The 14736-nt window shown below is 31.8% G+C and overlaps 1 protein-coding gene across 1 annotated transcript; it reads left to right on the top strand.

Moving 5' to 3' along the window:
- Nucleotides 1-5089: 5089 nt before the first annotated feature.
- On the top strand, nt 5090-8033 carry LOC131157858 (probable glycosyltransferase At5g20260). The gene is made up of 4 exons (XM_058112269.1): nt 5090-5112; nt 5646-5795; nt 6901-7255; nt 7371-8033. The coding sequence occupies exons 2-4, from the start codon at nt 5716-5718 to the stop codon at nt 8031-8033; spliced, it is 1098 nt and encodes a 365-aa protein (XP_057968252.1). The 5' UTR covers nt 5090-5112; nt 5646-5715.
- Nucleotides 8034-14736: the final 6703 nt, after the last annotated feature.

The raw sequence follows: 14736 nt of genomic DNA, 5'->3' as shown, positions 1-14736 counted from the left end.
AGCATATTCGTCACGGCATATAATGTGTACTAATTAATTTATTTATAAAAGTTAACTAAATTTTATTTTTGTCCATTCTTATAATTAAAACTTGGGAGCTAAATCTTTGCATTTTTGAATGATTTTGGAAAAAAAATGACTAAAATAGATAATTATCAATTAAAGATATCACTCAAAAACTATGGATTTTATTGGTTATATAAAATGTGATCTAATTCGATATCTAATAATTTTTAAAAGTAAATTCGCACAACTCACTTATGTAAATGAAAAATATTTTTTTCAAAAGATAACAAAAACTATTATTCATATTACTATTTTTAAAATGCAAATAAAAACTACAAAAAAATAAATTTAATAAAAATATCATTGAATTGAAGCCACATATTTAAAAATTTTGAAAATTAAATAATTTTGTATAAGGGAATTTTTTTAAAAATAATTTATATTTTTGTTTCATAATTAAAAACTACAAAACAATATAAAGAAAAAGAAACTTCGATATGAGAGTTGACTGAAAATTCAAAGTTCAATTTTATATTCTTTGAAATCTCTTTAGAAGCGTGGCTTGAGGGGGAGAATCAATGCTCATCGATGAATAATGACTTTGGAAAACCAAAATTAATTAATTAATTAATTAAACTTATGCAAACACAACTCATATGCTTTTTTCCTAAGCTTTGGTATTATTTTATGGGCAACTTGATATAATTGGTAAACTTATAATAATTATGACTGAAATTAAAAATAAAAAACTATAATTACGAATATTAAAAATTGTTGAAAGCTTATCGACTGTCTATTGAGTAATATATTTCAAAAATTAAATAAACTAAAAGCTTTTTTAAATACATGTTGATTTTGTTTTGCTAAAATAATAATAATTAATTATTATTGTATCATCCTTCCCCACTCTAAAAATATATTTAATTTGTTATTGAATGTTGAGCAGTTGATAGTACCATTAATTAGTTAATCTTATTGCAATAAAATAATAATTGACTAATAATTTTTTTATTATTTTTCAACTTTAAAAACTAGGGATGTTTGTATTTAAATACTTGTGTTAATTTATTTTATTTGATTTTCTATACTTTTATTCATTATAATTTACTTTGAGTTGTATTCTCATATACTTTTCATTTTTAGACATTTAAATTTGACCCAAGATTTTGAACCTATTCATAAATGTCGGATTTAGGAGAATTGATAACGATGTCGTTAAATCTATGAGGAGTTGAGGACGAAAATTTTTAAACATGACTCATATGGACAGTGTGATAATTAGTTGTTATTCTCAATTAATTTTAAATGTAGTCAAACATAGTGTTAATGTTTATTTATTTTTATTTTTTTGATTACATAGGAACTCCAGCCATCAACGAACCCTTTAGACCCCCTCGCGAGACACCAAACCTACAGATCAGCATCCTCCCCCCCTAGGTCTTGCTGATCAGGGTAAAGTACAGAATGCGAACACAGCTTCTGTACATTAGTTGGGCGTTCGGCCAACCCAACCCCCAGGACACATCTCCATTACCACCCACGGTTCCCGCTGGCTCACAGAGAACTCTCATCATCCACGGTTCCTGCTGGCTTATAGAGTGAATTCTTACCATCCACAGTCATCACTAGCTCACAGAGTGAACTCTCACCATCCACGGTTCCTGCTGGTTCACAGAATAAACTCTCACCATCCACAAGTACCGCAGGCTCCGTGAGTGTATTTACTTGAAATTGAACCCCCGATACTCTTTCTTACTTGCCGATACCTTTCCACCGCATCATGTCCGTGGGAGCAGTGTTAATGTTTAATTTGTAATTTATATTTCTTGCTTCATTTCGAATCTTTTGAATGTGAAAATGGCAACCCTCTATTACTCGATCAATTAAAGTAAAATCATCATTTCTCACTTCTTCCCTTTAAAAACAATTTTTTTTTCTTTAAATACAAATTTATCCGAGTTCCTCACCTAAATTCTCAATAAAATAAGTTATCTTTTATATGCATTCGATTCGCTGGTTAAGGCTTATATGATTGAATTATACTAAATTGTACTAATTAAAATGGATAGATCTCTATATTTATCTTGATTCATATTTGAATTTTCATCCATAAAGGACAAAATGGTAATCGTTCAAAAAACCAAAATACCCTTAATGAAAACAAGGGTTTAGAAGTAGCCATGATATTTTTCGAGTACTAACATCTTTACTCTTGATTTGAAAATTTACACAATGAAGATTTAAGCACTTACCAAATAAGACATGTAATCATTCGATCAATATAGAGTCCTATATTTTTTTGTAACGTTTTCATTTAATATATGGCTAGCCTCACCTTAATAAATTGAGTCTCCTTATCTAAATTAAAAAAAGAAAAAAAGAAAAAAAAGAAAAAAGACAATGTTCCTTTTTTAGGCATATGAAATTACTTAAAAGACATTTGGTAGCAAATATAGTGTTTTTTTTTTCTCCAAGTGTGTTAGAGACTTTGGAGTTGTTTGTATTCACCTTTAAATAAGTGCTTTTTTGAACTAAAATAAATGTCGAGGATAATTACTAAAATGAAAAGACGTAGAAAATCATAAGAGCGTTGTTTGGTGTATCTAAAAATTAAGTGTTGATTATAAGCATTGATATAGAGTATATGAATTTATATTACTAGTCAATATGTCTCGTGCCCGTTGCACGTGATTATATGTGAATAATATTGTGTAAATTTTTTTTAAAAAAATTTAATATATATTTCAAATAAATTAATAATATTTTATAATAATTTAATTTACAAATATTCAGTATTATTTATAAAAATTAATATTTTCTTTAAAAGTTATAAAATATAGATATCGATAAGAGATACTCTTATGGCACCATGTAAATACATGAACATGAAAAATCTTTAAAAATATTGAGATATGATATGAACAAATACTCTAATTAAAATTATGAGAAATATTGAATTTTAATATTTATAAAACATTACAGATAAAAAAAACAATAATAATAAGTGATTTTTCATCACATTTTATTTTATTAAAATCTCAAAATATGACTTCTTCCCATGAAAATATTAGAAATATTATTACAATCTTCAAATTTTGATTTGCAACCTAAAATTTTAATTATTTTTATTTTTCTTAACAAACAATTAATTAGTTTTATTTAAACTTTTAGATAAAATTAAAATATATTATTTGATGGATACTTAAAATAATTTTTATATATGTTATTGATGTTAAATACTTTATAATAATTTTAAAAGACATTAGAGGAATTTACTTTATTTTATTTTGTTTATTAGCAAAAAGGAAGTTTTTTGAGTCAAACATCAATTTTTAACATTCCAAATGTAATTTTATCTATTTTTTTTTATTGAATTTACCATATATATATATATATATATATATATATATATATATATATGTGCGTGTGTGTGTGCCTGCGCGCGCTTTGAACATGTGATGAAGGATAGGGAGTCAAAGTTAATACTTAGCTACGAGGTGTTATTTGTATTCATGTCAAAGGAGATGTCATCAAAGTAGGAAAAACGGACATGACAATTCTATTGAAGTAAGAATACACGATGGAGGGGGTGTTGTCATGCATGTGACCGAGAACGACAGAGGCAAAGAGCTAGAGAAAGAGAGAAAAACTAGAATAAATTATTATAATGTCCATAACTTGTTGAAATCTATAATTATGCCACACGCTCTTATTTAAAAAATCTATTAAAAGGCTCTCTAAAAAGTTAATTCAAAAAAGTAACTTTTCAAATAAGTACTTTTTTTTTTTTTTATGTGGTGAAGGATAAGAAGGTCAAGTTCGCGTCCAGCTACTCAATGTTCTTCACATTTATGTTGATAGTGGTGCTATTAAAGTAGAAAGGATCGACAAGACTGTTCTATGGCAATAAGCATAGACTATGGTAGAGGAGTTGTAGTTGTGCATGTAACACAAAAGAGAGAGAGAGAGAGATAAAAAAAACAAGTGTAATTGCCATCATACCCATAAGTTATTGAAATTTATAGTTGTGCCATCGCCTCTTGTCAAAAGAGGTCAATAAAAGATTCTTTAAAAAGTTTATACAAAAAATACTTTAAAAAAAGGTAAATACTTATTTTTGTTCAAGTCAAATAGTTATCATTATTTTTTCACACAAATACTCATTTTAAGTGCTCCCAAGTAGGAACTAATCTAGTTTAGGTTACAAAGCGAAAAGTAACCTCTTGTTGAGTCTCACCATGCCTCTTTCTACTCCTTCAAAATTTAAAACCTAAAAACTTTCACATGAAAATCTCATAGTCTAACTAGAGACTCGTGCTAATTTGATTTTCTTCGTAGTCCTAATGATTTATTCGATGATTGATTAAAGACTAATGCTTTCAATATACTTTATTTAATGATAAAAGATTTTCGGCAATATAAGGGTGTAAAAATTTTGTTTCTCAAATCTTCCCAATTCACCCCTATAATATTTAGGAACGATGGGACCCTAAAATTGTGCCCCATTGAAAGTGTTCAATAGCATAAAAAAAAAAAAAATGACATTTTATCTTACTTACAATTTCAAAACTATGCCCGAAAAAATGCAACACACCTTAATTTCTCAATAAGCTATTAACCTATCACTATTTGATTTGAATATAATTTTTAGTATCATTCTAAGTTTTATGAATCATTGAAAAACCCAATTATTTAAGCTCTTAAATTATTTACCAAGTTAAGCCAATTATATTTTTTTCCTTGCATTGCTATTCTACTAATTATGATCTAAATATATCCACTAATTTCCACTATAATAATGCTCAATTAGCCATTAAAATTTATAACCCTATTAATGATTAGATTATTTAATTAAGACATTGAAAAACGAAAAAATGCATAATAACCCATTTAATGCACAATTTTGAACTCTTAACCTAGCATTAATTTCATTTTAAAAATAACACTACCCACAATTAGCCAATACTTTCCAAATCACTAATTAAGATCGGCAGCAAAATATTTATGATGGACGCGTACAACTTCAACAAGCCCTTCGATCTCCATATATAAACTTTCTCTCCATCTAAACAGGAAAAAGGAAAAGGAAAAAATCCCTGAAACAAAGTAAGCAAGCTGCGGCAGCAGCTGCCAGGGAAAAGGCAAAGCAGGGGAGCTGCCAAGCCATGGCTGCAGGCATGAGCTACACCATACCATGCTTAATTTGCTCACTCCTCCTCATTCTCTTCCTCTACTTCTCTCCCATCAACCACACCATCAACGCTAACATTCTTCTCTCTTACTCCCTCTTCCACCACGCCTCCACCACCCCACCAACGCCGGCGCCGGCGCCGTCCAACCCCATACCACCGGAAAACTTCTCATATTCATCCAGCCCCCCTGTTTCCATCACCACAGAAAGAACTTCAACCCCCGCCAAGGTATATATCTATATAAACACGCATACTTAGATGCATTAACCACATGTTCGATTTACGGAGGATGGTCAAGATTCCATTCTATTCTTGCGTGTAGTAATCAGCCTGCTTGATTTGAAACTTAATTTTGTTTTTTGGGCAGTTTGGAATTAACTTGTTTTGTTTTTGTTTTTTATCTTGGTTTTGGGTTTTGCTTCTGTGAATTATGCGATGACGACAGAGGAAGAGCAGGTTGGAGAGGATTGAAGAAGATTTGGGAAGAGCAAGGGCGGCGATACGCAGAGCGGTTCGAATGCAAAACTATACGTCGGACAGGGAAGAGAGTTTCATCCCAAGAGGAGCAGTTTACAGAAATCCTCATGCATTTCATCAGTTGAGTTCTACCAAATTAAATTTCTTCTTGTTGGGGTTTAAGGATTTTTCTTTTCTTGAAAAAAAAATTATTTGATTATCTTTGACTTTTGAGGTATTAACAATGGGTTTAAGGCAATTGTTTTTGCACCTTAATTAATTTGCATAAGTTGGATACGCGTGTTTGTTCCAACACTAAGAATTTAATCACAAAGCATGTGTTTTAAGAAAATGTATCTTTAAAATTGGAAGCATAGTTGCAATATTTCCTTATTTTGCCATTAATATTTTTGTCATGTCATTAAATATTATTCCTTTTCCAAAATTGTCTCTCGGAAAAAATAAAAAATTCACTTTTTATTCGGGAAAAAAATCATAATACTTGATATTTAAATTTTAATGTTTTAAATTTTATAATTATGATTTAAAATGTGAGCACACCAGTTAATTAAATATATGTTTTTTATTTTTGAATTATTTTTAGAATACTTTTGTCATGTCCAAAATTGTCTCTCAAAAAACTTTCTTTTTCTATTTGAAAATTTTATTTATTTAAAATTTAAAATTCACTAAGTATAAAATATCATCCTAACACTATTTGATATTTTAAAATATTTTATGAGTACAAAAACAAACACTGGTTAAATGTGTAATTTTCTTTGAAATTTATTTATTTTCAAATTAGCTGTGTTCTAATATTTAAATTTGAGCGAGTTATCGTACACTTGAATGTCAAAAAAAAAATTCTCAAAACATCATACAAGTGAAAACCTTTTTCCTAATTAAGGGATTTTATTAATTTTTTGAGTATGATTTCATCAAATATAATTATCTAATTTAATTAATTATATGATTAAATATGATAAAATTATATTAGATTCTATCTATACATTTTGTTTATAGTGGGTACCTAATAATTTTTACAAATCAACACTTACACGCATCTAAAAGAAAGACCTAGATGTAATTTTTAAAATTTTATTTGATTAATTGAACATATATAAGATATAAAAAAAAATATTAGTTTTTTTGAGTATTTTTTATTATAGGAGACACGAATCCGAAAAGACAAATGGAGTGAATAGTAAAAAGTTGATGATGATGATGGATGGAATGTGGATGGCAGGAGTCACATAGAGATGGTGAAGAGATTTAAGGTGTGGGCGTACAGGGAAGGGGAGCAGCCGCTGTTCCACGACGGGCCGATGAAGCACATATACGCCATAGAAGGGCAGTTCATGGACGAGCTGGAGAGCAGGAAGAGCCATTTCGCGGCGGCCCATCCCGACGACGCCCACTCCTTCTTCCTCCCCGTCAGCGTCGCCTACATCGTGGAGTACATCTACCTCCCCATCACCACCTACTCCCGCGAACGCCTCCAGCGCATCGTCGTCGACTACATCACCCTCTTGTCCCACAAGCATCCCTACTGGAACTCCAGCTCCGGCTCCGATCACTTCATGGTCTCCTGCCATGACTGGGTACACCCCCCCCACCCTCTACTGTCTCTCACTGGCCACTACTACTGCCTTCTCTCCCTCTCTCTCTCATAGAAAAGTGGGTGATAAATAACCTTGTTTTTGTTAATAATTTCAGGCACCACAAGTTTCACATGAAAAGCCAGAGATCTTCAACAATTTCATCAGAGTTCTTTGCAATGCAAACACCTCAGAAAAGTTTGAGCCCAAAAGGGACGTCTCCATGCCGGAGATCAACTTGCCGCCGGGAAAGCTCGGCCCGCCGCGTCTGGCCCACGGCCCAGACAACAGGCCCATCTTCGCCTTCTTCGCCGGCGGGGCCCATGGAGACATACGAAAGATCTTGCTCCACCATTGGAAGGACAAGGACGAGGAGGTCCAAGTGCACGAGTATCTCCCTAAGGGCCAGAATTACACTGAGCTAATGGCTCAGGCCAAGTTTTGTCTGTGCCCTAGCGGCTTCGAGGTGGCGAGTCCAAGAGTAGCGGAAGCAATTTACGCGGGCTGCGTGCCCGTGCTAATTTCCGATCACTATGCCTTGCCGTTCGCTGACGTTCTCGACTGGAGCAAGTTCTCCATTCAGATTCCGGTGAGAAAGATACCGGAGATCAAGACGATTCTGAAAACGGTGTCGTATGAGGAGTACTTGAGAATGCAGGAGATGGTGATCAGAGTGCAGAGGCATTTTGAGGTGAACCGACCGGCCAAACCGTTCGATGTATTTCACATGATTCTTCACTCGGTGTGGCTACGGAGGCTTAATATTAAGCTACCATACTGAAATATTTTCTTTCAATAATAATAAAAAAAAAAATTTGTTTTTGAACGTACAAGAATATAGAGATTTGGAATCACGACCCATTAGATTTCAGGTCCGATACATTTCGTACCTTTCGTTAATTGTCTGTATAGTTTTTGAGTCCTCGTACATTATAAAAGAAATTTTGTGTTTAATAATATAATATAATATGAGAGACGAGGTAGTTTTAAAGCTTTTACGAGTTATGTCAGCAACATATACACTTTTCATAGTATACTTTTCACAGTTTAATTAGTATGCCCACACCCTCCATATGACGTTGGATACCTATTCTATTAAAATGTGACAATTATATAGATTCTCTTTTGGGAGAATTCATAGTTTGTTATAAAATATGTATAAAAATAAACAGAGATGAGTCAGAAATTTACGTAATTCATCTTATCTCTTTATCTCTCATCTTCTTTCTATATGTCTATTTAGTACTTACTTCAAACATACAATTATATATACAAACATGCAATGTGTGTTCCAAATTAGAGGAAGAGGGTGCCTTGGGCAATAAGAATAGCAAAGTATTTATAAGGGTGAAAAAACAAAGGAGTGGAAGATAAGAGGTGACATTCATATTGTAACATCCTCAAAATTATGTTCATTTATATATATATATATATATATATATATATATATATATATATATATATATATATATCTACATCCATAACTAAGCAGCAGAAACACAAATTAAACAACCATTTACATATACGCTATACAATACCAAAATCTAATATATACAGACCATAGCCATACAAAAATACCCCTCCAGCATCATCTACTCAAAAATATACACAACTCTGTCAAAAACTCACCCTATAACCAAGGTAACCAAACTAATCTCTATCCGCTCACCTGATCTGCTCGCTTAACTAGCTCACTTGAAAAATGTTAAAGTAATGGGGTGAGTCGACGTTCAGGAAGTGGAAATATGCTATTACTAGTGTGTGACAACTAAGTTAAAAGTACTTTTAAGTAGTAACTGAACTGTAATGAAATAGATAATCTGTAGAGCATATCTTTCTTTCATAATTTAAAATATACTGTATCGTCTGTATTTTCTACTTTTCATACTGATAATACCATACTATACTTATCATATACTGTAAAACTGTATACATATACATAACTGTGCTTTATCACTGGGACTCTGTACTTCATGATTTGACCCCTCATGACAGAGTTGTGCTTAGGCGGAACTTAACCTGGTTGGCCCTCTAGGTAAGTCATCATACTCTACACTACCTCAGCCCGGCCAAACTATATTCACTCCTAAGCCCGGGACTGGCTGCTACCTCGTCTAACCGGCCCCCTTTACCCAGCGTACTGGGAAGCTGTATCCACTCCGAGCACGGTTAGACGGTACCCACACATTATCTGAAATATAGGGTTACACTCTATCTGTATATAGCAACGGTACCGTGCTCTGTAACTGTATCTGTCTGTAATCTTTCCACAGGGATCTGATACTATATATATATATACACATATATACTTTTTTACTATTTTCATCATGTTCCCAAAAATTACCATAACGTTATCTTTATAATACTGTAATCCCTGTATACTGTATCTGTAGCATCTTGATGCTACCTCTGTATATCTATATGTATATTCTGTCTATATACTCTGTATGTTATGGTAATAGGAAAAACATGGCATGCTATAACATTGTACATATTGTTCTGTATAAAACTGTAATATATATACTGATCTGAGTAAAACTGTACACATGTATATGTATATATATATATATATATATCTGTATCATAAAACTATTCGTATAAAAGTTGTATATGCATGTAGATTTCTCTGTATAATCTCTGTGCATTCAGTATAGTATGATACATTATAAAATCTGTATAAATTCTTCATCACGTGAAAATCTACTCAGGCCACACAAGCATTTAAATTCCTATTATGTAAATACTATATAATAAACAGGTATAAATATGTGTCCATGAAATCTCCAATAGCATTATGAAAGCTCATAGCATAGCATATTTCCCTTACCTTAACTTTGAAAAACTCCTATAAAATTTTGGCTCTATACCCGCAGGGTTCCTAACTCAACATCCTGAAAACACAATCCTCAAAACAAAATATTAGTATTTTCTTACCTACAACATTTCTTATAACTAAAGAAAAGGCAAATATTGAATAAAATGTCTTACCCTAAGATTTGGACGAAATTTAAACCAACTTTTCCAACGATTAGCTCTGGCAGACTTGCAAAGAATTTCGCCAGGAGCGTCGTGGTAGCCTCAGATCTTCGATCCGGTGAGAAACGGGCCCGAAAACGAAGAGAGAAGTGAGAGAGGGACGTAGAGAGAGAGAGAGAGAGGGGCGCTGAAAGTGATAAAAAAATCTCAGTTTTCCACTATTTATACTACCATATTCGTCGACGAGACACGTCACCTCGTTGACGAGTCCTTTATTAAATTCATCGACGAAGCCTTGTATTCGTTGACGAAATTCAGAGTAGCCCATATCGTCTCTTGGTATTTTCTCGTCGATGAAACCCTGTATTCGTCGACGAATTTCCTTATTTACTCTTCGACGAACCCCTGTATTCGTCGACGAGTCCAGGCAATTCCTTGAAATTATTTTTATTTTCAAAATGCGATGTCGTCGATGAAGTCTACTGCTTCCTTCTGTTCTTGTTTCCATTTTCCTCTCTCTTTAATATTTAAATATCAGTATTTTTCGAGTCGTTACACATATTTTTCATAACATTCCCCATGGATGTCACCCATATATTAACCTCTTTTACTAAAATCTTTAAGACGTCTCATTCCGATGGGATGAACCAATTTCTTGAATGTTCTAGTATGCAAAGTTTTGGTGAATAAATATACTAAATTATCACTTGATCAGGTTTGCTGAACATCTATATCACCATTTTTCTAGAGTTCATGTGTATAGAAGAATTTTGAAAAGACATGATTTGTTCTGTCACCCTTTATTTATCCTCCTCTTAGTTGAACTATACATGTAGCGTTGTTATAACATCCTGACCCCGAAAGGTCTGGGATATTAACTTTTTACTATTGATTTACAGCGGAAGCAAATAAACTCAATTGTTATTAAATCAGAGTGCTAATTATCCATATTACAATCATTTATTTCAAAAAAACAAAAATTTCACAACATAAATATCTGGCATCATACTAATATTTCTAATCAATCTTTATTTTTCTATCCCCACCCGCGTGCTTGCTAAGCCTGATTTCCGATATGCTCTTTAGAGTCATCTGAAATAAAAATATGATTGGAGTGAGACGACGCTCAGTAAGTAAATAAGATTATTATTAGTGTGTGGCCAAAATGAACTTTTAAAAAATTTTGTAAAATAATATTTAATACTATAACTTCAAAACTACTTTTAGAATAAATATAAATTTAAAATTTACAACATAAAACTTTTACCATCAATTATAGCAGTAAAATTTTATAATCATATACTATAACTGTTAAATTAAACTTTTAACTTTAAAACTGTAAAAATATTTAATGATAAACATACATATACTTTTCCTTATACGTTTTCCTTAGATCGTCATTTAAGTACCAGAATGATCATTTTCATGTAAACTTACACTTTTCTTTCAAATCATCAGTAACTTTGTACACATAATTAAATATGTATAAACATATATTGTAAAAACCACCCTTAGGCCTATTTGCCGTAAGTCATGTTTACCCCCATGACTGGGTTGTGCGGTCCGAAGACTGGACTTAGCTGGCTGGCCGACCAAACTAAATCAACTTACGTAAACTTTAAGTGAGATTTTCCTTATTAAGTCTTGGTCCGGAATCAGGTGTGCACTCAGGAGAAATCCACTAACATAGATAACCACTCTGTAAATAGTGTGGGTGCACTCTGATCCGTATAAACTTTAAGCTGTGGTACCGAGCATCTGTAATTTTGAACTTTCGTTGCCATAAGGGGTTTTAAAATCATTTTATTATAGTTTATGCAATTTAAAATAATATCGTGGAAATCTCATATTTACTCATATTTTCATAAAAATACAACGTAGAAATAAACTCATGCCACACAATTTTTGCATTAAAAATATTTATAATTTTATTTTTGAATAGAAAGAAATGCTGAAAATTTACTCGGAAAGATTAGAACATTTCTTAACCCAAAAATAGATGCAAGTATATTAAAGATAGAACTAGTATAATTAAATATGCGTAAAAATAAACTCATAAAAATTTTGTGGAACTAATTAACATAATTGAAATTTACTTATAAAATAAACTCGGGTATGAAGTTTAAATAAAAAAAAAAAACTAACATAATCAAAATTTACTTACTTCTTCTTTTACCTTGTACTACGAACATAATAACTATCTCTAAGAAATGAGATCGGAAAGAGTGGGTGAGTGAGAACTTACTTAAAAATTCTTTCTCCACCACAAAATCTTTCACTCACTAATCCTTCTTTTCTTTGGAAAAATTGTTGTGAAAAATGAAGGTTGAGAGCTTCCTATTTATAAGAAAATTTTGGGGAAGAAATGGAATTTATAAAAGTATGGGGAGATAGGTGAAATTATAATTTTTTTTTTTAAATTAAAGAATGGGTAAGGGATGGGCAAGGTATGGGGTAGGGATGGAGGCCATGTGGGAGTACGTGCCACCATTCCCACTAAATAAATTTTTAATTAATTACTTATCTAATTAATTAATCAATTAATTAATTAATTATTTTATTATTTTTCTTAATCATTATTATCATTGTTATTAATTTTAAACCATTTTTAGTATTTATTTATTTTATTATTTATTTTTGAATAATAATTAAATTTAAATTTTGAAAACTCATGTGGGCCCCACATGGTCTTGTGGGCCCCACACCACTTCGAGACCCAAACGGATCCTACATAACTCTAATAATCCTCATACGATTTTATAAGCCCTACACAGTTTCGAGACTCGTGTAAACCTCCACACGGCTTCGGGACTCATGTGGGCCCCACACAGTCTCGTGGGCCCCGCATAGGATACTTATATTATTATTATTTTATCATATATTTCTACAAATTATGTCATTCAAAACATTATTTTATGTACTTATTTACGTACATAAACAGTGTCTACCCTATTTATCCTATGAAATTCCATTTTGACCAGGCCGACCTCCAGGGAGCGACTGAGCCGCAATGGTCTCTGAGCACTCGCTTAGACAAGGTCTTTCTTAGGCATCAAACATGAAATCAATGATCCTACAGAAAAAAATACTTCTGTATTGATATTAACTTAATGACCATTTTTATTATTTTATTATTATTATGCTTTAATCGTATATATATTTTTTTGGGTCATCACAGTTGTCTTCATATAAAACAGTTGGAATCTCCTTGATTGATTGAAGACTGCAATTTGCTTGGATATGAGAAATCATTTATCTGAGCATATGCATTCTCAACTAGTTTTATGGATAACTAGTATTTCAAAATGATTGAAGGATGTTGCTGTAATCGTCTGCTTTACTGATTTTCAAGATATACAATTTGTTTCGTGAATAAATATATATATCTAGTTTGAGATTTAGCATTGTGAGGATCAGATAAATATCTAGCATGTGCATATCCTACGGGTTGAAATTTGAAATCAAATGAGTATTATAGACCCAAATCAGATATACCTCTCAAATAACGTAGAATGTACTTAATTTCATTTCAGTGTCGACGAGTAGGAGCAGAGTTATATCTTGCTAGTAGATTTATAACAAATGTAATGTCGAATCTTGTACAATTGGTTAGATACATTAGAGATCCGATAGTTCTTAAATATGGTACTTCAGGACCAAGTAAATCCTCCCCCTTATCATGAGGTCGAAATTGATCTTTTTTAACATTAAGTGATCGCACCATCATTGGAAATCTCAAATGATGAACTTTGTTCATATAGAATTGTCTTAATATCTTTTTGGTATATTTAGATTGATGAATAAGAATTTTGCTATTTACATGTTCAATTTGTAGGCCAAGACAATATTTTATCTTTTCTAAATCTTTCATCTCAAATTCTGCTATTAAATAATTAGCAGCTTTAGTGAGCTCTTCATGAGTTCCAACTAAATTCAAATCATCAATATAAACAGCAAGTATAGCAAATATAAATTGTGATCTTTTAATAAAAATGCATGGACAAATTGGATCATTTATGAATCCTTATTTCACAAGGTACTCACTTAATCGATTGTACCACCTATGTTTAGATTGCTTTAATCCATATAAAGAATGTTGGAGTTTAATTGAATATAAACTTTTTGGTTTTGCTTCAGGCAATTTAAATCCTTCAGGGATTTTCATATAAATTTCATTATCCAACGATCCATATAAGTATTATGTTACTACGTCCATAAGATGCATGCTCAGTCGTTCAGCGACTGCTAGCCCAATTAAGAATCTTAAAGTGATTTCATCCATTACGAGAGAATATGTCTCCTCATAATCAATTCGGAGTTTCTACGAAAAATCTTGTGCCGCAAGCCTTGCTTTATATTGAGTAATTTCATTATTTTCATTTTTCTTGTGCACAAATACCCATTTGTATCCAACGGGTTGGACATCTTCTAGTGTATGGACTACAAGTCCAAAAACTTCTCTTTTTGAAAGAGAGTTTAATTTTGATGTGATAGCCTCTTTCCATTTT

The sequence above is a fragment of the Malania oleifera genome, chromosome 6 (genome assembly GCF_029873635.1).
Source record: "Malania oleifera isolate guangnan ecotype guangnan chromosome 6, ASM2987363v1, whole genome shotgun sequence".
In the NCBI taxonomy this organism is placed as follows: Eukaryota; Viridiplantae; Streptophyta; class Magnoliopsida; order Santalales; family Ximeniaceae; genus Malania; species Malania oleifera.
The sequence above is the reverse complement of the archived record's forward strand: the minus strand, read 5'-3'. Positions and strand labels throughout refer to the sequence as shown.